Raw genomic sequence first — 24,176 nt, 5'->3', positions numbered from 1 at the left:
ACGCCATATTTCACTTTCTAATTTTGTGCCGCTGAAATTCAGCTTTGTGCAGAGTAAAAAATCTGTTTTTAGTTGCTAATAGTGTTCTCCTAGCACACTGTCTGAGCAACATGACTGGGAAAAAACAAGGTCGTGGTGGAAGGAGGATTAAGCTTGGTGTTCGAGGTGTATGCGGGGTAGGTGTTCATGTTTCTGAAAGCACTAGTGAACCTCTAACGTTAAGTCCTATTCAAAGACAACTGACAACTTCTGGATGCTGTAGTTTTTAGTGTGCTGTATTGTTCCTGCGTAATTGCAGTCTCTAATATCTTTAGTGGGGCTTATGTGTCTGCTGCTGCTGCTGGAGATGTTAACACTAATTTGTGGAAATGTGAACAGTGTAGATGGTGTAGTGGAAGACCTGTGGGTCTCTATTATAATACCTGTGGAAGACCTGTTGGTCCCTATTAGACTATTTTTACTGTGGTGAAATTGATGTCACTTTGTTGGTGTGTGGAAATATATTTTTCTAAATGTGTAGATTCCGCGTTGGGTCTCTTTCATGTGTGTTGCCTGTAGCAGTAGGCCTCCGATACCGGCAGTCCTCCACTGTCTTTGAGTCAACTACCCGTGTTACTATCCTTACATTTTTCTGACAATAGTATTCTACGAGACTGATGTGTGCCACCTGAGTGTGGCTGAGTATCACTTTCAATTTTTTGGAGGGTTTTATCACTTATATAGCGCCAATAATTCAACGTTTGCTTTACAGACATTACTGGCACTGTCACCATTGGGACTCACAATCTAAATTTACTATCTCTATGTCTTTGTAACGTGGGTAGAAAAATAATTACTGGAAGTAAAACCTCGCAAACATGGGTAGAACATACAAAATGCGCAAGGCTGTTAATGTTGTTGTGTTGACAACTGAACGTTTCTGTGATTGGAAGGCTATCACTGTGATGCAAACTGTGTGCCTCACTGCTGTGTTGGGGAAACCACTGTCAACACTGTCTTCCAGCATGTTTTGATACTGCAGCATGGGCGTGTCCCTTTCCAGGGGGGGAATCAACTGGCAAAACTTACTTTTGTATTGTGACTAGAACACACTGGCAACCTAGTAGTCAGCACTATTTGGAATCATAACTATATATATATAAATATATATATATATATATATATATATATATATATATATACCGGTGTATGTATATATATATATATATATATATCTATATATATATATATATATCTTATTCTCTTCGTCTCTGAACACAATTCGCCATCAAACTCACCCGTACCCAAAAGGATGGTTGTACCATCATTGTAAATAAACACCTGTAATTTATGTAACCCCTACTTCATTGTAGATTGTAAGCTCTGAAGAGCAGGGTGGTCATTAATTTTGCTTTAATTGTTTGATTATCTTAAACTGGGTAACTTTTGACTGTTTTATATGAACTGGTGACTTTTATAAAGCTATGTGGAATGTGTTTGTGATATATAAATAAGTGTTATTATTAGTAGATTGAAGATGATGAAGTTCAATCTGTTAGCTTTGCCATGTGTAGGAGGAAAGAATCTTTTACGTGAGCTAACTGCACAAAAGAGGGTTTGCTGCTGTGCTGACACGGTGAAGTAGGGTGAATACGACAAGCTACTGGACTGTGAGAGAGGTGCAGGTGGAGATGTTACGGTGGATTGAGAAAGATGGGGTGTGCTTGGTATGTAAGATCAGTCAAAAACAGCAGGCATGTCCAATTCCGTATCAGCTGACAGGCTCTCAGTCACCCAAACTATAGGGGTTAAACAAGTGGAGGTTCTTTGGTCGGAGACCTGTGTGACAGCACTTGCCACCCTGAGGGAGGAGGAAGAATCAGAAGATGCGGTTGATGGGGTGGACAGTTGTTGGCAAGGCCCGCTAGTCTGCATTTTAGCTTAGTGACATTCCCAGATTAACGCATGTTGATCGCGCATGTGCCAGTTCATGCATGTAGTACTAAATTTTTTTCTTTTTTTTTTACTCTACTAGGTCTATTTTGAAAAAAAGTTGACAGCTAACGTAATTTTTTTAGATTTTTGCCAGGCTGAAAAAAAGCCCCAAGATAAGCAACTGCAGAACCGCGAATGCTGCTGTCCACTGCCAGAGTTGGGGATCAGGATGCATTGGTTGTTATGGTTGCATAACTCTGTCTACATAACCGCCTTGTTTTCCTCCTCCTCTGCTGAACTACTCGGCTGAATGCCTCTGGGTTTACACCAAGTTTGATCTACTGCCTCATCATCATCATCCTCTATGTTCTCCCACTCCTCGCCCTGAGAGTCACCCTCCTCTTCCTGCCTTGACAGCACAGTCAAGTCTGCTGGCACCTCAAATATCTGAGTCTTGTCATGACTGGATCACCTTCACCCACTGGGGTTAACGTCTGTTGACGAAGGTTTTGTTCATGCTCGGACCCAACTTCATCCAGCGATGGATCAAACTGAGAAACAATTTGGCCATCGGTGCAGATGATTTCCTCCTCTTGACTCTGTGAATCTTTAGAGTACCCTTCCAATGCCCATGGCATATAATGTGTGAAGAGATCTGCTGACTCCGCCATCTGTGTTTCCCAACAGTCAGTTGGGTGCTTGGAGAGGTGTGATGTGGGGGGGAGGGTAATTGGGGTGCCACCCCTGAGGACTGTACTGTGTGCGATGTTAAGGTGGAGGAAGAGGAGCAAAGGCCACTATTCAGTACTTTCAATTCTCTCTTGCATCCACCAGCTCCACCTTCCTCTCATCTCAGCAGAAGACTTTACCAGTCTTCATCACAAGCCTAACCCACCTCTTCAACCTGTCACTAACAACTGGTGCCTTCCATCCAGATTGAAACATACCTCAATCACACCCATCCTCAAATAGCCCACCCTTTACCCATCCTGTGTCTAGCTATCGCTCCATATCATTTCTCCCCTATGCCTCCAAACTACTAGTACAATACGTCCATTTTGAACTGTCCTCCCACCTCTTCTCTTGCTCCATCTTTGACCGCTTACAATCTGTCTTCAGACTGCACCATTCCACTCAAAATGCCCTGACTAAAGTCACCAACGAACTACTAACTGCCAAACGAAAGCGACACAAGTTTGTCCTCCTCCTTCTCCTGGACATGAAATCTGCCTTTGACACAGTGGACCATTCCCTCTTACTGCATACTTTCTGATATGTTGACATTACACACTTGGCCCTTTCTTGGAACTCCTCATACCTAACAGACAGTACATTCAGTGTGTCCCCCTCACACACCACCTCCTCATCTCGCTCCCTATGTGTTGGTGTCCACCAAGGCTCAGTTATAGGACCAGGAACTATGCCTAGAGGGTGCACACGTGTGCTTCCTCCCTCTTAAAGGGACCGTCCGCATCAACCTAAGGTATTCCCAGCCTATAGCTTGGCAACACCTTCTATTTAAAGCTTCTCCTCCAATGGAGGTGCCTGAACTACGTTGTTAGTTTGCCTTGCATGCTTGCTAGTTGTCAGCTTCCCCAGGTCCACCTGTCTGCTTGTCTACCGTGTACCCATCTGCTCGTGCCTGTCTGTGCCCGTCTGCTCGTACCTGTCTGAGCTTTTCTGTCCATCAACCGGTCCAGATCGCACCTGCCAGTTCCCTTCTGTCTAACACCCGGTCCAGCCCACACCTGCCAGTGCTTTTCTGTTCCTCAGCCAGCCCCATCTGCACCCGTGATTCCAGAGTCCCAACAAAGCCTGCCGGCATTTTTCATCCCTCCTTCGGGCCATAGCAGCTTACACGCCGTAGGGGGTCAGCTGCCACCTTCTGTAGGTTAGCCATGGAGTAGCACCTGGTCACAGTTTTCACCTGCTTCCACTTGTCCGAGTAGGGATTTGGTAGGCCACCTAGTTACACCCCTTCCAGGCTTTCAGAGGGATATGGAACAGTGATTCCACCACCTTGCCAGTTAGTCTCCATCTGCTGGGTTGGCTGTAGTGGAAGAGGGGTCGGGCCCCGCTATACTAGTCTATTACAATTAATGCCACTTTGTTGGGGTCTGCCACTAATTTTTTTAAATGTGTAGACTACTGGTTGGGTCTCCTTCATGCATCTTGCTTGTAGCAGTAGGCCACCAAGACCGTCAGGCCTCCACTTTTTTTTTTTCTTTAGATTTTTCTGACAATAGTAGTCTATGAAATTTATATGATATTTGTGCCACCTGAGTGTGGTTGAGTATGAAAGCAGGTTGAGCTGTTGCATGTGTGTCATGGCTTCCAGCACAGGAGACCTACACCGATCCCTCACCCACTTCGACTTACTGTGATGTTCAATTGAAAGCTGTAAATGCTGTCCCAGCCCCGATACCTCATGCCTGGCTGATTGCTGCAGTGCCAAGCTACAATTAGTACTGTGGGTGAATTGAGGCCATTTTCCTGGTGTCTGTCCCTCATTTGATGCGTTTTGGCAGCATTTGGGGCCGTTATAAGGTGTTGTACATGCGTTGGCTTTTGCCTCCCATTGACATGAATGGCGTTCGGCGAATATTCGACGAATTAATCAGCGAATATTGCAAATTCGGCTATCGTAAACCGAGCATTGAAATATTCACTCATCTCTAGTAATAATAGAGTTATGGTAGTGTCCTATGAACATGAGAATATTTGACATCATCACTGTGGCATGACAAATGCATTCAGTCACCAGAACCAGGGATTCCAGCAAGTAGGAGGTGAGGAGGTGATACACTAGGCTCTAGTGTGGCAGCCACAGACTACAGACTTCCTACTGCACCAGGAGCCTCTAGAAAACACAATGGCATTCCATAACCACAGAGGACATTTACTGTGATTGCCACGAGAAACCAATGGAGATGACTGGATCTGACCATATTCTTCACCAAATCGCGCAGATTCTTCAAGAAAATTTGATTTGCAGAGAATGTATTATTTGCTAATTAAATGTCTCATATTATGCTCTGGGGTTTGGAAAGACCCCAGAGCATAATGAATGTAAGATGAAGAAAAAAATATCTCACCGCTCACCTCCGCTACTCACTGTCCCTCATACTGTTCTATGTACCCTGAAGCTTTGGGCATCTTCACACTACGCTAGGATTTCCAGGCTCGAGTGCACACCTTAAGGTTGTGGTGCACTTCTTATTTCGTTGCAACCTAATGACGCAAATACCTGCCCAGCAGAAAGAGGCCAGGGTTTCTGCGTATGGCGTCAGTAAAAAGGGGTGCCCGTTTTACGGGGGAGAGCCAACAGTGGAGAGGTCCAGGCCAAAAATATATCTTTCATTTGTCTTTTGAACTCAGTAAAAAATTAAACTAAGCTAAGATAGAGAAGGACTTGTGTAACATATGATCACTTCTACCAAAACTGTGTGACATTTTACTTTTCATGGTTCTATTTTCACAAACAGGAGAATTATGAGTGTGAAGGAAGTGGAGATTTTGGGACATAGAAGTATAGATTGGGATTACTGCTTTGATGATTTTATGCAACCACCGACCGTGGAGGAGAATACACTGACTCTGTTTGTAAAGGTTTGTGAAAATTATTTCTTTTTTGCCTTGAAAACAAGCTAATTTGATTAAAACCTAAATTGTTTGACAAAATCTAGCCAAGCCATAGTTTAAAGCTTTTAGCTTTAAAATCTTTCCAGTTGCTGGAAATATTCTTGGTTCTTTAGTTTGAATGCGCACGTGGCATATTACCTGCAGATTTTTCATGACAATTTTTTAGCAAGAAATTCACAGCATTAGGCCTCATTCAGACAGCTGTGTTGCTCATACGTGTTCTACCCGTTTTTTTTAACGGATAGAACACATAACCATTATAATCTATGGTGCTATTCACATGTCCGTGTTCTTTTTTGTTTTTAAATAATTATTATCATACACATGTGTCCGTGCCAAACTCATATGAGACACTTTTTTCCCTTTTTTTTTTCTCTGGTATCGCGTATGAAGAGTGCTAATACAAATCTAGGGGTCTGTAAAAAACAGCACAGGAATGGTCATCCTTGTGCCATCTGTGTTTAACATTGCAAAGTATAGGAGAAGCTATGTTTTTTATTTATTCTTTTGTGAAAAACACTGATGTCACACTGATGGTAAAAGACACTGATCCAAATACTAATGTCACCGGTACCAGGGCCGGCGTCAGCACCCAGCGCACCCGGGCAAGTGTCGGGGCCCTGGCGAGATGGGGGGGCCCACTCACGCTGTAATAGATCCATCCATCTGGCCGCTTGCCCGCTGTTTTTCCTGCCACTTACTTACCCTTTCAATTTGCGGGCACGGCGGTCTTACAAGTGCGGGCAGTGGGAGCTGGCACAAGCATCTTCTCAGTCAGTGCAGGCAGGCACATAGGGGGTTAAGAACACAGCCAGCGTGACATTGTTTGTGGGCAGAGAGAGCACGTTCTCCTGCTCTGCTCTCCCGCCCCTGTCTGCACTGCTGAACTTATCAGGCAGATTCCGGAGGAGCTCCTACCCATGCCTGAGTGAGTGCAATGATATCGCTTTATTCTGACAGGGTGAACTGGGGCGGCCATGGGCTGGGCGGCTGCAGCTGAGCTGCTGAAGTATATTATATAATTCAGCAGCCGCCCAGGCCCCCAGCACCTGTCCTGTATATACTGTATCTATACAGCCTGTATAGATACAGTATATATAATATATATACAGGACAGGTGCTGGGGGCCTGGGCTGGGAGGCTGCTGAAGTATATACACTGTACAATACCACTCCCCCTGTATATATACATTGCACAGTACCACTTCCCCTGTATATACACACTGCACAGTACCACTCCCCCTGTATATATACACTGCACAGTACCACTCCCCCTGTATATATACACTGCACAGTACCACTCCTCCTGTATATATACACTGCACAGTACCACTCCTCCTGTATATATACACTGCACATTAACACTCCCCCTGTATATATACACTGCACAGTACCACTCCCCATGTATATATACACTGCACAGTACCACTCCTCCTGTCCTGTATATATACACTGCACAGTACCACTCCTCCTGTCCTGTATATATACACTGCACAGTACCACTCCTCCTGTCCTGTATATATACACAGCACAGTACCACTCCTCCTGTCCTGTATATATACACTGCACAGTACCACTCCTCCTGTCCTGCATATATACACAGCACAGTACCACTCCTCCTGTCCTGTATATATACACTGCACAGTACCACTTCCCCTGTATATATACACTGCACAGTACCATTTCCCCTGTATATATACACTGCACAGTACCACTCCTCCTGTATATATACACTGCACAGTACCACTCCTCCTGTATATATACACTGCACAGTACCACTCCTCCTGTATATATACACTGCACATTAACACTCCCCTTGTGTATATATACACTGCACAGTACCACTCCCCGTGTATATATACACTGCACAGTACCGCTCCTCCTGTCCTGTATATATACACTGCACAGTACCACTCCCCCTGTATATATGCACTGCACAGTACCACTCCTCCTGTCCTGTATATATACACTGCACAGTACCACTCATCCTGTCCTGTATATATACACTGCACAGTACCACTCCCCCTGTATATATGCACTGCACAGTACCACTCCTCCTGTCCTGTGTATATACACTGCACAGTACCACTCCTCCTGTCCTGTGTATATACACTGCACAGTACCACTCCTCCTGTCCTGTATATATACACTGCACAGTACCACTTCCCCTGTATATATACACTGCACAGTACCACTCCTCCTGTATATATACACTGCACATTAACACTCCCCCTGTATATATACACTGCACAGTACCACTCCCCGTGTATATATACACTGCACAGTACCACTCCTCCTGTCCTGTATATATACACTGCACAGTACCACTCCTCCTGTCCTGTATATATACACTGCACAGTACCACTCCCCCTGTATATATGCACTGCACAGTACCACTCCACCTGTCCTGTGTATATACACTGCACAGTACCACTCCTCCTGTCCTGTGTATATACACTGCACAGTACCACTCCTCCTGTCCTGTATATATACACTGCACAGTACCACTCCCCCTGTATATACACACTGCACAGTATCACTCCCCCTCTCCTGTATATATACACTGCACAGTACCACTCCTCCTGTCCTGTGTATATACACTGCACAGTACCACTCCTCCTGTCCTGTATATATACACTGCACAGTACCACTCCCCCTGTATATACACACTGCACAGTATCACTCCCCCTCTCCTGTATATATGCACTGCACAGTACCACTCCTCCTGTCCTGTGTATATACACTGCACAGTACCACTCCTCCTGTCCTGTGTATATACACTGCACAGTACCACTCCTCCTGTCCTGTATATATACACTGCACAGTACCACTCCCCCTGTATATACACACTGCACAGTATCACTCCCCCTCTCCTGTATATATACACTGCACAGTACCACTCCTCCTGTCCTGTATATATACACAGCACAGTACCACTCCTCCTGTCCTGTATATATACACTGCACAGTACCACTTCCCCTGTATATATACACTGCACAGTACCACTCCTCCTGTATATATACACTGCACATTAACACTCCCCCTGTATATATACACTGCACAGTACCACTCCCCCTGTATATATGCACTGCACAGTACCACTCCTCCTGTCCTGTGTATATACACTGCACAGTACCACTCCTCCTGTCCTGTATATATACACTGCACAGTACCACTCCCACTCTCCTGTATATATACACTGCACAGTACCACTCCCACTCTCCTGTATATATACACTGCACAGTACCACTCCTCCTGTCCTGTGTATATACACTGCACAGTATCACTCCCCCTCTCCTGTATATATACACTGCACAGTACCACTCCTCCTGTCCTGTGTATATACACCGCACAGCACCACTCCTGTCCTGTATATATACACTGCACAGTACCACTCCTCCTGTATATACACACTGCACAGTATCACTCCCCCTCTCCTGTATGTATACACTGCACAGTACCACTCCCCCTGTATATATGCACTGCACAGTACCACTCCTCCTGTCCTGTGTATATACACTGCACAGTACCACTCCTCCTGTCCTGTATATATACACTGCACAGTACCACTCATCCTGTCCTGTATATATACACTGCACAGTACCACTCCTCCTGTCCTGTATATATACACTGCACAGTACCTCTCCTCCTGTCCTGTATATATACACTGCACGGTACCACTCCTCCTGTCCTGTATATATACACTGCACAGTACCACTCCTCCTGTCCTGTATATATACACTGCACAGTACCACTCCTCCTGTCCTGTATATATACACTGCACAGTACCACTCCTCCTGTCCTGTATATATACACTGCACAGTACCACTCCTCCTGTCCTGTATATATACACTGCACAGTACCACTCCTCCTGTCCTGTATATATACACTGCACAGTACCACTCCTCCTGTCCTGTATATATACACAGCACAGTACCACTCCTCCTGTCCTGTATATATACACTGCACAGTACCACTTCCCCTGTATATATACACTGCACAGTACCACTCCTCCTGTATATATACACTGCACAGTACCACTCCTCCTGTATATATACACTGCACAGTACCACTCCTCCTGTATATATACACTGCACATTAACACTCCCCCTGTATATATACACTGCACAGTACCACTCCCCGTGTATATATACACTGCACAGTACCGCTCCTCCTGTCCTGTATATATACACTGCACAGTACCACTCCCCCTGTATATATGCACTGCACAGTACCACTCCTCCTGTCCTGTATATATGCACTGCACAGTACCACTCCTCCTGTCCTGTGTATATACACTGCACAGTACCACTCCTCCTGTCCTGTATATATACACCGCACAGTACCACTCCTCCTGTCCTGTATATATACACAGCACAGTACCACTCCTCCTGTCCTGTATATATACACTGCACAGTACCACTTCCCCTGTATATATACACTGCACAGTACCACTCCTCCTGTATATATACACTGCACATTAACACTCCCCCTGTATATATACACTGCACAGTACCACTCCCCGTGTATATATACACTGCACAGTACCACTCCTCCTGTCCTGTATATATACACTGCACAGTACCACTCCTCCTGTCCTGTATATATTCACTGCACAGTACCACTCCCCCTGTATATATGCACTGCACAGTACCACTCCTCCTGTCCTGTGTATATACACTGCACAGTACCACTCCTCCTGTCCTGTGTATATACACCGCACAGCACCACTCCTCCTGTCCTGTATATATACACTGCACAGTACCACTCCTCCTGTATATACACACTGCACAGTATCACTCCCCCTCTCCTGTATATATACACTGCACAGTACCACTCCCCCTGTATATATGCACTGCACAGTACCACTCCTCCTGTCCTGTGTATATACACTGCACAGTACCACTCCTCCTTTCCTGTATATATACACTGCACAGTACCACTCATCCTGTCCTGTATATATACACTGCACAGTACCACTCCTCCTGTCCTGTATATATACACTGCACAGTACCTCTCCTCCTGTCCTGTATATATACACTGCACAGTACCACTCCTCCTGTCCTGTATATATACACTGCACAGTACCACCCCTCCTGTCCTGTATATATACACTGCACAGTACCACTCCTCCTGTCCTGTATATATACACTGCACAGTACCACTCCTCCTGTCCTGTATATATACGCTGCACAGTACCACTCCTCCTGTCCTGTATATATACACTGCACAGTACCACTCCTCCTGTCCTGTATATATACACAGCACAGTACCACTCCTCCTGTCCTGTATATATACACTGCACAGTACCACTTCCCCTGTATATATACACTGCACAGTACCACTCCTCCTGTATATATACACTGCACAGTACCACTCCTCCTGTATATATACACTGCACAGTACCACTCCTCCTGTATATATACACTGCACATTAACACTCCCCCTGTATATATACACTGCACAGTACCACTCCCCGTGTATATATACACTGCACAGTACCGCTCCTCCTGTCCTGTATATATACACTGCACAGTACCACTCCACCTGTATATATGCACTGCACAGTACCACTCCTCCTGTCCTGTATATATGCACTGCACAGTACCACTCCTCCTGTCCTGTGTATATACACTGCACAGTACCACTCCTCCTGTCCTGTATATATACACAGCACAGTACCACTCCTCCTGTCCTGTATATATACACTGCACAGTACCACTTCCCCTGTATATATACACTGCACAGTACCACTCCTCCTGTATATATACACTGCACATTAACACTCCCCCTGTATATATACACTGCACAGTACCACTCCTCCTGTCCTGTATATATACACTGCACAGTACCACTCCTCCTGTCCTGTATATATACACTGCACAGTACCACTCCCCCTGTATATATGCACTGCACAGTACCACTCCTCCTGTCCTGTGTATATACACTGCACAGTACCACTCCTCCTGTCCTGTGTATATACACTGCACAGTACCACTCCTCCTGTCCTGTATATATACACTGCACAGTACCACTCCCCCTGTATATATGCACTGCACAGTACCACTCCTCCTGTCCTGTGTATATACACTACACAGTACCACTCCCCCTGTATATACACACTGCACAGTATCACTCCCCCTCTCCTGTATATATACACTGCACAGTACCACTCCTCCTGTCCTGTGTATATACACTGCACAGTACCACTCCTCCTGTCCTGTATATATACACTGCACAGTACCACTCCCCCTGTATATACACACTGCACAGTATCACTCCCCCTCTCCTGTATATATGCACTGCACAGTACCACTCCTCCTGTCCTGTGTATATACACTGCACAGTACCACTCCTCCTGTCCTGTGTATATACACTGCACAGTACCACTCCTCCTGTCCTGTATATATACACTGCACAGTACCACTCCCCCTGTATATACACACTGCACAGTATCACTCCCCCTCTCCTGTATATATACACTGCACAGTACCACTCCTCCTGTCCTGTATATATACACAGCACAGTACCACTCCTCCTGTCCTGTATATATACACTGCACAGTACCACTTCCCCTGTATATATACACTGCACAGTACCACTCCTCCTGTATATATACACTGCACATTAACACTCCCCCTGTATATATACACTGCACAGTACCACTCCCCCTGTATATATGCACTGCACAGTACCACTCCTCCTGTCCTGTGTATATACACTGCACAGTACCACTCCTCCTGTTTTGTATATATACACTGCACAGTACCACTCCCACTCTCCTGTATATATACACTGCACAGTACCACTCCCACTCTCCTGTATATATACACTGCACAGTACCACTCCTCCTGTCCTGTGTATATACACTGCACAGTATCACTCCCCCTCTCCTGTATATATACACTGCACAGTACCACTCCTCCTGTCCTGTGTATATACACCGCACAGCACCACTCCTCCTGTCCTGTATATATACACTGCACAGTACCACTCCCCCTCTCCTGTATATATACACTGCACAGTACCACTCCTCCTGTCCTGTATATATACACTGTACAGTACCACTCCTCCTGTCCTGTATATATACACTGCACAGTACCACTCCTCTTGTATATACACACTGCACAGTATCACTCCCCCTCTCCTGTATATATGCACTGCACAGTACCACTCCTCCTGTCCTGTGTATATACACTGCACAGTACCACTCCTCCTGTCCTGTGTATATACACTGCACAGTACCACTCCTCCTGTCCTGTATATATACACTGCACAGTACCACTCCCCCTGTATATACACACTGCACAGTATCACTCCCCCTCTCCTGTATATATACACTGCACAGTACCACTCCTCCTGTCCTGTATATATACACAGCACAGTACCACTCCTCCTGTCCTGTATATATACACTGCACAGTACCACTTCCCCTGTATATATACACTGCACAGTACCACTCCTCCTGTATATATACACTGCACATTAACACTCCCCCTGTATATATACACTGCACAGTACCACTCCCCCTGTATATATGCACTGCACAGTACCACTCCTCCTGTCCTGTGTATATACACTGCACAGTACCACTCCTCCTGTTTTGTATATATACACTGCACAGTACCACTCCCACTCTCCTGTATATATACACTGCACAGTACCACTCCCACTCTCCTGTATATATACACTGCACAGTACCACTCCTCCTGTCCTGTGTATATACACTGCACAGTATCACTCCCCCTCTCCTGTATATATACACTGCACAGTACCACTCCTCCTGTCCTGTGTATATACACCGCACAGCACCACTCCTCCTGTCCTGTATATATACACTGCACAGTACCACTCCCCCTCTCCTGTATATATACACTGCACAGTACCACTCCTCCTGTCCTGTATATATACACTGTACAGTACCACTCCTCCTGTCCTGTATATATACACTGCACAGTACCACTCCTCCTGTCCTGTATATATACACTGTACAGTACCACTCCTCCTGTCCTGTATATATACACTGTACAGTACCACTCCTCCTGTCCTGTATATATACACTGTACAGTACCACTCCTCCTGTATATACACACTGCACAGTATCACTCCCCCTCTCCTGTATATATACACTGCACAGTACCACTCCTCCTGTCCTGTATATATACACTGTACAGTACCACTCCTCCTGTCCTGTATATATACACTGTACAGTACCACTCCTCCTGTATATACACACTGTACAGTATCACTCCCCCTCTCCTGTATATACACACTGCACAGTATCACTCCCCCTCTCCCCTGTATATATACACTGCACAGTACCACTCCTCCTGTCCTGTATATATACACTGCACAGTATCACTCCCCCTCTCCTGTATATATACACTGCACAGTACCACTCCTCCTGTCCTGTATATATACACTGTACAGTACCACTCCTCCTGTCCTGTATATATACACTGCACAGTACCACTCCTCCTGTATATATACACTGCACAGTACCACTCCTCCTGTCCTGTATATATAGACTGCACAGTACCACTCCTCCTGTCCTGTATATATACAATGCACAGTACCACTCCTCCTGTCCTGTATATATACACTGCACAGTATCACTCCCCCTCTCCTGTATATATACACTGCACAGTACCACTCCTCCTGTATATACACACTGCACAGTATCACTCCCCCTCTCCTGTATATATACACTGTACAGTACCACTCCTCCTGTATATACACACTGCACAGTATCACTCCCCCTCTCCTGTATATATACACTGCACAGTACCACTCCTCCTGTCCTGTATATATACACTGTACAGTACCACTCCTCCTGTCCTGTATATATACACTGCACAGTACCACTCCTCCTGTATATATACACTGCACAGTACCACTCCTCCTGTCCTGTATATATACACTGCACAGTACCACTCCTCCTGTCCTGTATATATACACTGCACAGTACCACTCCTCCTGTCCTGTATATATACACTGCACAGTACCACTCCTCCTGTCCTGTATATATACACTGTACAGTACCACTCCTCCTGTCCTGTATATATACACTGCACAGTACCACTCCTCCTGTATATATACACTGCACAGTACCACTCCTCCTGTCCTGTATATATACACTGCACAGTACCACTCCTCCTGTCCTGCATATATACACTGCACAGTACCACTCCTCCTGTCCTGTATATATACACTGCACAGTACCACTCCTCCTGTCCTGCATATATACACTGCACAGTACCACTCCTCCTGTCCTGTATATATACACTGTACAGTACCACTCCTCCTGTATATACACACTGCACAGTATCACTCCCCCTCTCCTGTATATATACACTGCACAGTACCACTCCTCCTGTCCTGTATATATACACTGTACAGTACCACTCCTCCTGTCCTGTATATATACACTGCACAGTACCACTCCTCCTGTCCTGTATATATACGCTGCACAGTACCACTCCTCCTGTCCTGTATATATACACTGCACAGTACCACTCCTCCTGTCCTGTATATATACACTGTACAGTACCACTCCTCCTGTCCTGTATATATACACTGCACAGTACCACTCCTCCTGTATATATACACTGCACAGTACCACTCCTCCTGTCCTGTATATATACACTGCACAGTACCACTCCTCCTGTCCTGCATATATACACTGCACAGTACCACTCCTCCTGTCCTGTATATATACACTGCACAGTACCACTCCTCCTGTCCTGCATATATACACTGCACAGTACCACTCCTCCTGTCCTGTATATATACACTGCACAGTACCACTCCTCCTGTCCTGCATATATACACTGCACAGTACCACTCCTCCTGTCCTGTATATATACACTGCACAGTACCACTCCTCCTGTCCTGTATATATACACTGCAGAATTTACAATAGCTATCACTCATGTAAGAAGTGAACACTGGCATTGTACTATACCTATATTTCTCTGCTGTATCTGGGCATCATGAATCGTGGATGTGTTAAAGGGGGGGGGGCCCACTGAGACTCTTTTGCCCGGGGCCCTCAAACACCTGGAGCCGGCCCTGACCAGTACCATTTTTTCACATACATGTTTAAACATGGATATGTGATTAAGGCTAATGCAATACCAGTAATGTTCATGAGATTTAACAACAGTCAAGTAAAAGCTGGAGAAATTATCCTCATGTAATTTAATGTGCAATACAGGTTTTCAAGTCCGCAGCATGTCAAATCCTTTTTGCAGAATTCCTTTTGGATTTCAGCTTTGCAGTACACAGGCTGAGGTCTGCTGCAATTCTGCAAAAATATTCAACAATATTGATTACACTGTATTTACATGTAGCTGAAAAACACTTTAATAATAGAATAATAAAAAGTACCCATTTCACTGTGTAGCATCTTCACAAATGGGCAATTTATTGCTGTATTTTCTTCTGCAGGACCATGGTCTTATAGTCTTTCAGAAGAAAGAAAATGGAAGTCCTGAAATTAGGAAAAGCGTTATTCTCCAAAGCAATTTTGCTGCTCAGGTAATATATCTGTCTAACATTTCTTTAGAATATTGATATCGGTATTGCCAAAAACTACTTCTCATTCTTCTTCTTCATCTCCTTCTCTTTCTTCTCCTTCCTCTCCGACTCCTACTCCGACTTCTCCTCCGACACACTTTACTTGTTACAAGCTTTTAGTTCTATTTACTTTCCTGACAATTTCAGTGTACAGCGTATGACTTTCTTCATTAAAGCACTGCTCCAGTGTTTTGTTTTATTTCAGCACTGGAGTGGTGCCACTAATCTAAGTTCCCTGACTGTAGTATTATACTCACTGGCTGCCGTTTTTAGTTCCTCTCTACACTACTCCAGTGCCATGCAACCATCATGTGACAGCAACTTCTGACTGGACATCAGAGCTTTCTGTCACAAGTTCTTAAATTGTGTACGTAAGCTTTGCTCTGGCTTTTATAGACTTAATGTATTTTTCGGACTAAGATGCAACTTGGCATAATGCTTACCCCAAGTTTAGCAGAAAATAGGAAAAAAAAAATCCTAATAGTTAAAACTTCCCTGGCAGTGTATAGTGGAGGGATCATTTATGATTAATTTTAATGTACTACTGTAGTATAGGTAGGTAATAAATCTATTGTTAGTGTCTTTCTGCAGTGTTATTCACACAGCTCGGCTACATGCACATATAGACACACACATATACAGTACATACATACACAGCTGTGTTGCATGCACATATGGACATACACAGCTCTACTACATGCCCATATAGACACACAGCTCTGTTACATGCACTTATAGACATTCACAGCACTGTTACTCGCCCATATAGATGTACACAGCTCTGCTACATGTACACTTCATGCCATATATACTTACACAGCTCTGCTACATGTGCACTCACACATGTACAATATATTACGACATGTTGCAGTTTCTGATCAGGACCTGTATGGAGGCTGCATGAGCTGTGCATTTGCAGGACCTGCAACTTGATCAAAGAGGTATTCTCATCTCCATGTGCAGGCATTGTAGGGCGATAGGTATCGATGGTTACAACCATTACCAACTAACGAACTATCACTACATCAGTGGTCATAACCATGGATACCTAAGGTCCCGAAATGCCTGCACATGAGGAAAGAGGCATATCGAATGAGAAAAACTATACTACGTTTCTAATTGGAAATATTTGCTAATATTATTATTATTGCACCTACAACATATTGGGATAGTATCTTGGAGATGAGAATACTCCTTTAACTCAAATACCTTTCAAATCATGTGATCAGTCCCTGAAAGGTCCTTAATTACTGCTGCAGAAGGTCCTGCAGCTGCTCAGTTACTGCAGCCTCCATTCAGGTCCCTGTACATTTCTCTCCTGCTCTGCACTGATCACATAGATCAGTATAAGACAGGAGGAGAGACAGCAGCTCTCTCTGCGATCGGGAAGGATGCGGTGTCAGCATTTTCCTCCATCACAGGAAGCTGCCTCCGGACTATAAGAAGCAAACACTTATTAACAAGAGCCAACCACCAGAGACTAGGATCAATTACCAAAGAAATAGTGACACGGATATAGTTTATTAAAATTACTTTATTTGAGCTGGTAATAACATATTTCATGTGCACATGTTGGAAAAAATATAAAAACAATATAAGGTGACATAAATACACACTTAATCACCAATATGTAAAAGCCTAGATAGGCAAATGGTGCACCACATCAGGAAGGGTTAATCTCAGGGCTCCCTATAGGACTATACTAGTGTCTCACAAGTGAAAAAAGTTTATAAAATCATAACGTGAGAATTAAAAATATAAAAATATGAAAACCCAACAGGGCAATGTATGGGTTTAAAAGCAAGTGCACCGGTGCTGAGTGCAATGTGCAAAAAGCAAAAATAGAACAAAAGTGCTACGTGCAAGAAATAGTCCAAAATTATATGGGAGTTCCTGTACCTTTATGTGGCGTCACCAACCTCCAAACAATGCGCACCCCAACGTACGTTTCGGATTTAGAATCCTTCGTCAGGGGGTGGCAATTCATGGATATCAGGGCATTTATATATTCTAATACAATCCGACGTCAGACGCTGAAGTTATGGCGGCGCAGGCGCCATCAAGCAGATCCGGGAGTCCCCGCCCACTGTATCACGTGGTCGGACGCACAGGAACTAAGTCACTGGCGTTGCCAAGGCCACAGAGACACAGAGAGCCGGGACGACGAATCGCTGAGTGCGCGTGCGCACAGCTCCAGCATACCGATGTGGGTAAATGGTAAAAACAGTTAATGGGCATGTCAATTCCGGTATAAACAGAAAATTAGAAAACAAGAAAAAAGGAAAGAAAAATAGCTTGATAGGTGACCTAAGAGGTCCGAGACAATATGGCATAACTATTGAGTACATATTACTCATATTACAAGGACCATCTAATAGTATTGAAATGACTTAAGGAAAAGGGAAAGGGAGGAAGGAGGGAAGTAATTGACCTTCAATAATACGTAGCACTCTGGATATCCATGAATCCAAAGCAAAAGAACCAAAAAATATACAATTGTGCAAAAGCAATGTGCACCAGGAAGTTCTGGATGAACATAAGTGAAGATGAATGCAATAAATAAAATTCATTGGTATATATAAAAGTCTAACACACCAATGCAGGCCAAAAAAAAAAAAAAAAAAAAGGGGAAAAAGGAAAATGTGCTCCATAATGTGCAGGTATGTACATAGAATTATGCACCAAAAAGGGGCTGGATGAACAGGGATCCAAATAAAAATCTCATAAATCAATGTATATCGCCCACATCCATACAACCAATTATTGTGTCCTGAAAACCCAATAAGTGCTGGAAAGTGACATACCAGCACTATTCCAAAATCTCTAAATAAAAATAATAATAAATAAAAAATAATAATTCATATATATATATGACACTCTAACATCATATGTTGTATAATAGGTAGGAACACTGTGTGAGACTAACAGATGAACACTGCCTTGTGCATCGGACCAAATAAAAGGAATATTAATAGAATATATTCATAAATTATAAAGTGAAATAAAGTGCTCATTGGCAGCGTGTAACAAAAAGGAGAGAAGGGGAGGGGTGGAAGGAGGAGGGGAAGGAAAGAGAAGAAATTGGAGGCAAAGGAAAAGGGGGAGGGGGGAGGGGAAGGGAAGGAGGGGGGAGGGGGGAGGAGGAGGGGAAGGGGGAAGGGGGGGGAAGGGGGGGGGGAAAAGAAGGAAGAGGGGGAGGGAGGGACATGTACAATATATTACGACATGTTGCAGTTTCTGATCAGGACCTGTATGGAGGCTGCATGAGCTGTGCATTTGCAGGACCTGCAACTTGATCAAAGAGGTATTCTCATCTCCATGTGCAGGCATTGTAGGGCGATAGGTATCGATGGTTACAACCATTACCAACTAACGAACTATCACTACATCAGTGGTCATAACCATGGATACCTAAGGTCCCGAAATGCCTGCACATGAGGAAAGAGGCATATCGAATGAGAAAAACTATACTACGTTTCTAATTGGAAATATTTGCTAATATTATTATTATTGCACCTACAACATATTGGGATAGTATCTTGGAGATGAGAATACTCCTTTAACTCAAATACCTTTCAAATCATGTGATCAGTCCCTGAAAGGTCCTTAATTACTGCTGCAGAAGGTCCTGCAGCTGCTCAGTTACTGCAGCCTCCATTCAGGTCCCTGTACATTTCTCTCCTGCTCTGCACTGATCACATAGATCAGTATAAGACAGGAGGAGAGACAGCAGCTCTCTCTGCGATCGGGAAGGATGCGGTGTCAGCATTTTCCTCCATCACAGGAAGCTGCCTCCGGACTATAAGAAGCAAACACTTATTAACAAGAGTTTTTCTTGTTAAAAAATGCATCTTATAGTCCAAAAATACAGTACATTGAGTAGTGACTTTGGATCGCCTAGGAAACACTTGAGAGATCAGTCAGGTCACAAATTGCTGGAGACCGACGAGCAGTTCCGATAACACATGCAGACTGTGGAAGTGAGTATAAGATTGAGGTTCCACCACTACAGCGGTAAAATAAAAAAAAAAAAAACAGTGGTGGTTTAAAATCTTGTTACATCTGCAGTTTAGTTAAATTCTAGAACTTGATTATTTTACCCACACTTATTCACTGGTTTGCCCTTAAACATGCAATACATTTTTTTTATATTATTATTTTATTAACATATTATTAGATAACATTCAACACTTGCTAAAGGCTAGATTAGCAATAGCAGTTTTATAACCACGATCAATAGTGGATTCAAAAGAGAGAAATTTGAGACTTTTTTTTACATGTTTTCTTTTCTTGTATCCACTTTTCGCGTTGGCAAATAAAACAAAGCTGCATCATAAAGAGGATCTGTCAACTCATGTAACCGGAACCTGTCATTTCTTGAAATGCCATTTACTTGCAGATATAAGGTTAATCTACAGGTGAAAAGCATTTAAATCATGCCTCCTTGCCCTTGCGCCAATATAGGGACAAAATTAACTCTCTTCCCCCCCTGCAGCAGCTCTCTTCCAGACATAAGGAGGTGCTGAAGGCTGAAGACACTGCTCACTACAGAGGCAGTAAGTTTTGGTGCTCTCACAATATAGTGGGAGGTGACTAATCGCACCCTGCTGCACCCCTATGACTGGAAGTGAGCTGCTGCTGGCAGCACCTTTCCTTTCCTGTAGCCACTACTCAAGGCAGACAGGCATGATTTTAACACTTTTTTACCTGCAGATTAACCGTATCTACAGCTCAGGGCTCATACTCACTTGCGCGAGACTCGGAGGAGTCTCGCACGGCAATACCCATTGATGCTGCTGGCACTCAGATCGGAGCGTGTGGCCGTATAGGAATACATGCAGCCGCACGCTCCGCTCCTCTGTGCCAGGTGCAGTGCCGGGTATTGCCGTGGGAGACTTGTTCGAGTCTCGCACAAGTGAGTATGATCCCTTAATGGCATTTCTGGACATCACAGCTTCAATTTAAATAGTCAGCATTTTTTGTTGCTCTATTTCATCCTAGAAATTTGAGAATAAATCCACCAGTGGCTGTTACCAGTTGGGGATGTGAGTGCCTCCACTCTGGTACTGTCCAAACAGGTGCTGCCTCTATCAGTTTCTGTAGAAAAATACTCTTTTTCACAAAGAATATGGTAACAATTAGCTGTAAATTTATTTCTAAATTTCCAGTAGGAAAAGCTGATCATTCGGCATCATTCATAATTCTGAGAAGTGGCGCTCCAGCATAGTTATTTAAGGGAGTTGTCCTCTTTCAAAATGAATGCTCAATAGGCAAAAAAAACCAACTATTTTTAGACTGCACAAATTTCTGAGCTCAGTGATTGGTGGCATTGCTGCCTGTGACTGATACAGCCGATCAAATAAGATCAGAGCAGTGATCAAAAGCAACAGTACACCCCGGGAGGGTGATTTGAATGCTCAATTTATTTTCGATTTTGCTTTATTTTATATAGATTTTTTGTTTTACCTTGCTATTCTTTGAAAGGGGACACATCCCCTTTAATGGGGAATACACGTTCTTATTAAAATAGATAAATAGAAAAGACAGCAGAACAGAGAGGTCTTCTATAAATTGCATAAAGAACAATATAGAACTGCAAATTGGTAACAACTGAGGTTTAAGCCTATATTTCTAACTGTTCCTTTGCTTTTTTTTCTAAGGAGGTTCTGAAAGCCCTTGATGAGGCTCGGGCAACTCGCCAACAACAAACCTTGGTGAGACAGAAATCGGAGAGGTTCATCACGAAGTATAGCAGCTAAATGCTTTTGTGCTTTTTGTATACAATCTGTTACTATTTCTACACCATTCATGTAAACATTTTTTGCACTATTTTCCGGTTGCTGCACATATTTTTCTATGATCTTTCTCTCTAGTTTGATGTTACGGGTGAAAAGTCTTGGTTGTTTGTGTCTTTAAGAAGTCAACAAAAACCACCTTTGTACTGGTAAAGATCAATATCATGTCCATATGGAAAGCTAAGCTTCCAATATTGCACTTCAGTTTTTGTAGTGATTTATATTGATCCTGGTCATTGTTGTAAGAAACAAACCACTGCCTTTATTGCTCTTTATATAAAAATACATTTGTTTAATTAAATATGGAAAAATTTATATTGTTTCTCATGAATTTACTTTTAGCATTAACACCAATATTAAAACTGCTCCTTATTTTGTTTAAAGACTGTCATGATTTGGTTGCTAAATTTACTCAAAGAAGTCAGATAAGTGGAGGTCTTGGCAACTGTTATTCTCAGAGATCTTGAGAATGAGCTGGATCACTACTGGGTTGCAATTATTTGGAGACATCAGATTTAGGCCAGATGCTCACGATTTGGCAGTAGCAGCACTTTGGACACAGCGTATGTTTGCCGCGTACGAAGTGTTGCGTTTGTTGAACGCAGGTGAATCTGCATGTGTTCACTGAACCGTACAGATTCACCACATTCAATACATTCTGTTGGTGAAATTTCTCTTGCGGAGACTAGCGTCTCTGAAAGAGAAATTGACATGCTGCGGTCTGGAGAGCAGCGTTGCCTGGCCGTCTCCGCGGGTGAGCCGCGGGAGTTTCTGGGTGCATAGTGGACTTGGGATTTCTAGAAATCCCATCCACTATGCTGTAACATCTGGCCGCTGCAGGTTTGACGCTGCATAAGTGTGCGGCATCAAACCCGCAGCATTACAGATCATGTACACATTCCCTTACAGTCACTTCCTGAACTGAAAAGATACATTTTAGAATATACTGTGCACAAAAACTTCTTTTCCCAGCAAGTGTTAATATAGTAACCACACTTTATTATTTTTACCTCCATAAATCAAAAATACAGGCATAGATGATAAACTGTATTTATCTCATTGGCAGATAATACCTGCACTAATAATTCACTCTCTAAAACTTTTGAAATCGGTCTTACATGAGGTGTCAAATCACACCTGCTGAATCTAAAAGTTTATGTAGGGGAAGGGAACATCAATTGAGGGAGACAAGTACAAAAAGAAACAGAGAAACTTCTGAAACTTCTAGTGTAGATTCAAAAGCTGCTAAAAAATGCAGGACACAAGTTATATAAGACTAGATGTATTGTTATTCCTCATCTATACACACACCAAAGCTTATTCTGAAAAGTCACATGAAAGTGCCACTACACCTTACCTTCTCTTTAGCAGATTAACCAAATATATACGACACATACAGGGCCAGGATGAGCGGTAGACAGGGTAGACCTTTGCCTAGGACGCCTCCTCCTTCCTACCCGAGGTTGAATGTCTGCGGTCGTCCGACATCTTCCTGCAGCCACACACATTCAGCACAGTGATGGCCGGGGCGAAAGCACGGAAGTGAGCGATGTCGGTCACTGACACCTCTTACCTCTCTCTCCTGTGCCCTGGCCTTCGTTCCCTCCCTGTACTCAATTGTATTTGCATAATAGAATTGTTGTGTGCGCCGCCTGGGACAGGTATAAAGGAGCTGTAATCTCCCCTGCTCCTCCAGGCTCTCCAGCAAGGCACAGGCCACTTCCGGCCTGCTCCTTGTTGGAGAAGGAGCACGCAGGGGACGTTGGATGGCGCAATAGAGTGATGTCATTGCGCCGTTCAGAGTCCACTGCTGCATTTAACAGAAAAGGAGCAGGACGGGAGCAGGTATTATGTGAGTATTAGCTTTTTTTTTTTATCCATTTAAATACTATGCAGGGAGGCACAAAATGAAGGGCTGGCTGTGCAGATAATGGGGTATAAAATGAGGGGAGGGGCTGTGCTGATGGGTGGAGGAATAAAATAAGGAGAGGGGCTGTGCTGATTGGGGAGATAAAATGAGGGGCTCTGCAGATGAAGAGGAATTAAAAGGAGGGGAGTGGTTTTGCAAATGGGAATAAAATGAGATGAGGGGCTGTGCTGAGGGGGGGAGTAAACTGATGGGTTGTGTAGGCGATGAATAAGCTGAGGGGCTTTGCAAAGGGGGAGATAAAACGAGGGGCTGCGCAGATAAATTAAATTAGGGGTTGTGCAGATGGGGAAATGAAATGAGGGGTGATGCAGATGAGGC

At 43.9% G+C, this 24,176-nt stretch overlaps 1 protein-coding gene across 2 annotated transcripts in view; it reads left to right on the top strand.

The window, feature by feature from the left end:
- Positions 1-22,311, top strand: part of VPS13C (vacuolar protein sorting 13 homolog C) — a 391,739-nt gene extending 369,428 nt beyond the window's left edge. For both annotated transcript variants that reach the window (XM_077264165.1, XM_077264166.1), the window contains 3 exons: positions 5,400-5,523; positions 16,005-16,094; positions 21,794-22,311. In XM_077264165.1, the coding sequence (XP_077120280.1) occupies positions 5,400-5,523; positions 16,005-16,094; positions 21,794-21,892 (313 nt within the window). In that variant the 3' untranslated portion in view covers positions 21,893-22,311. The remainder of the gene's footprint in view (positions 1-5,399; positions 5,524-16,004; positions 16,095-21,793) is intronic.
- Positions 22,312-24,176: the final 1,865 nt, after the last annotated feature.

The sequence above is a fragment of the Ranitomeya variabilis genome, chromosome 5 (genome assembly GCF_051348905.1).
Source record: "Ranitomeya variabilis isolate aRanVar5 chromosome 5, aRanVar5.hap1, whole genome shotgun sequence".
NCBI lineage: Eukaryota > Metazoa > Chordata > Amphibia > Anura > Dendrobatidae > Ranitomeya > Ranitomeya variabilis.
The sequence above is the reverse complement of the archived record's forward strand: the minus strand, read 5'-3'. Positions and strand labels throughout refer to the sequence as shown.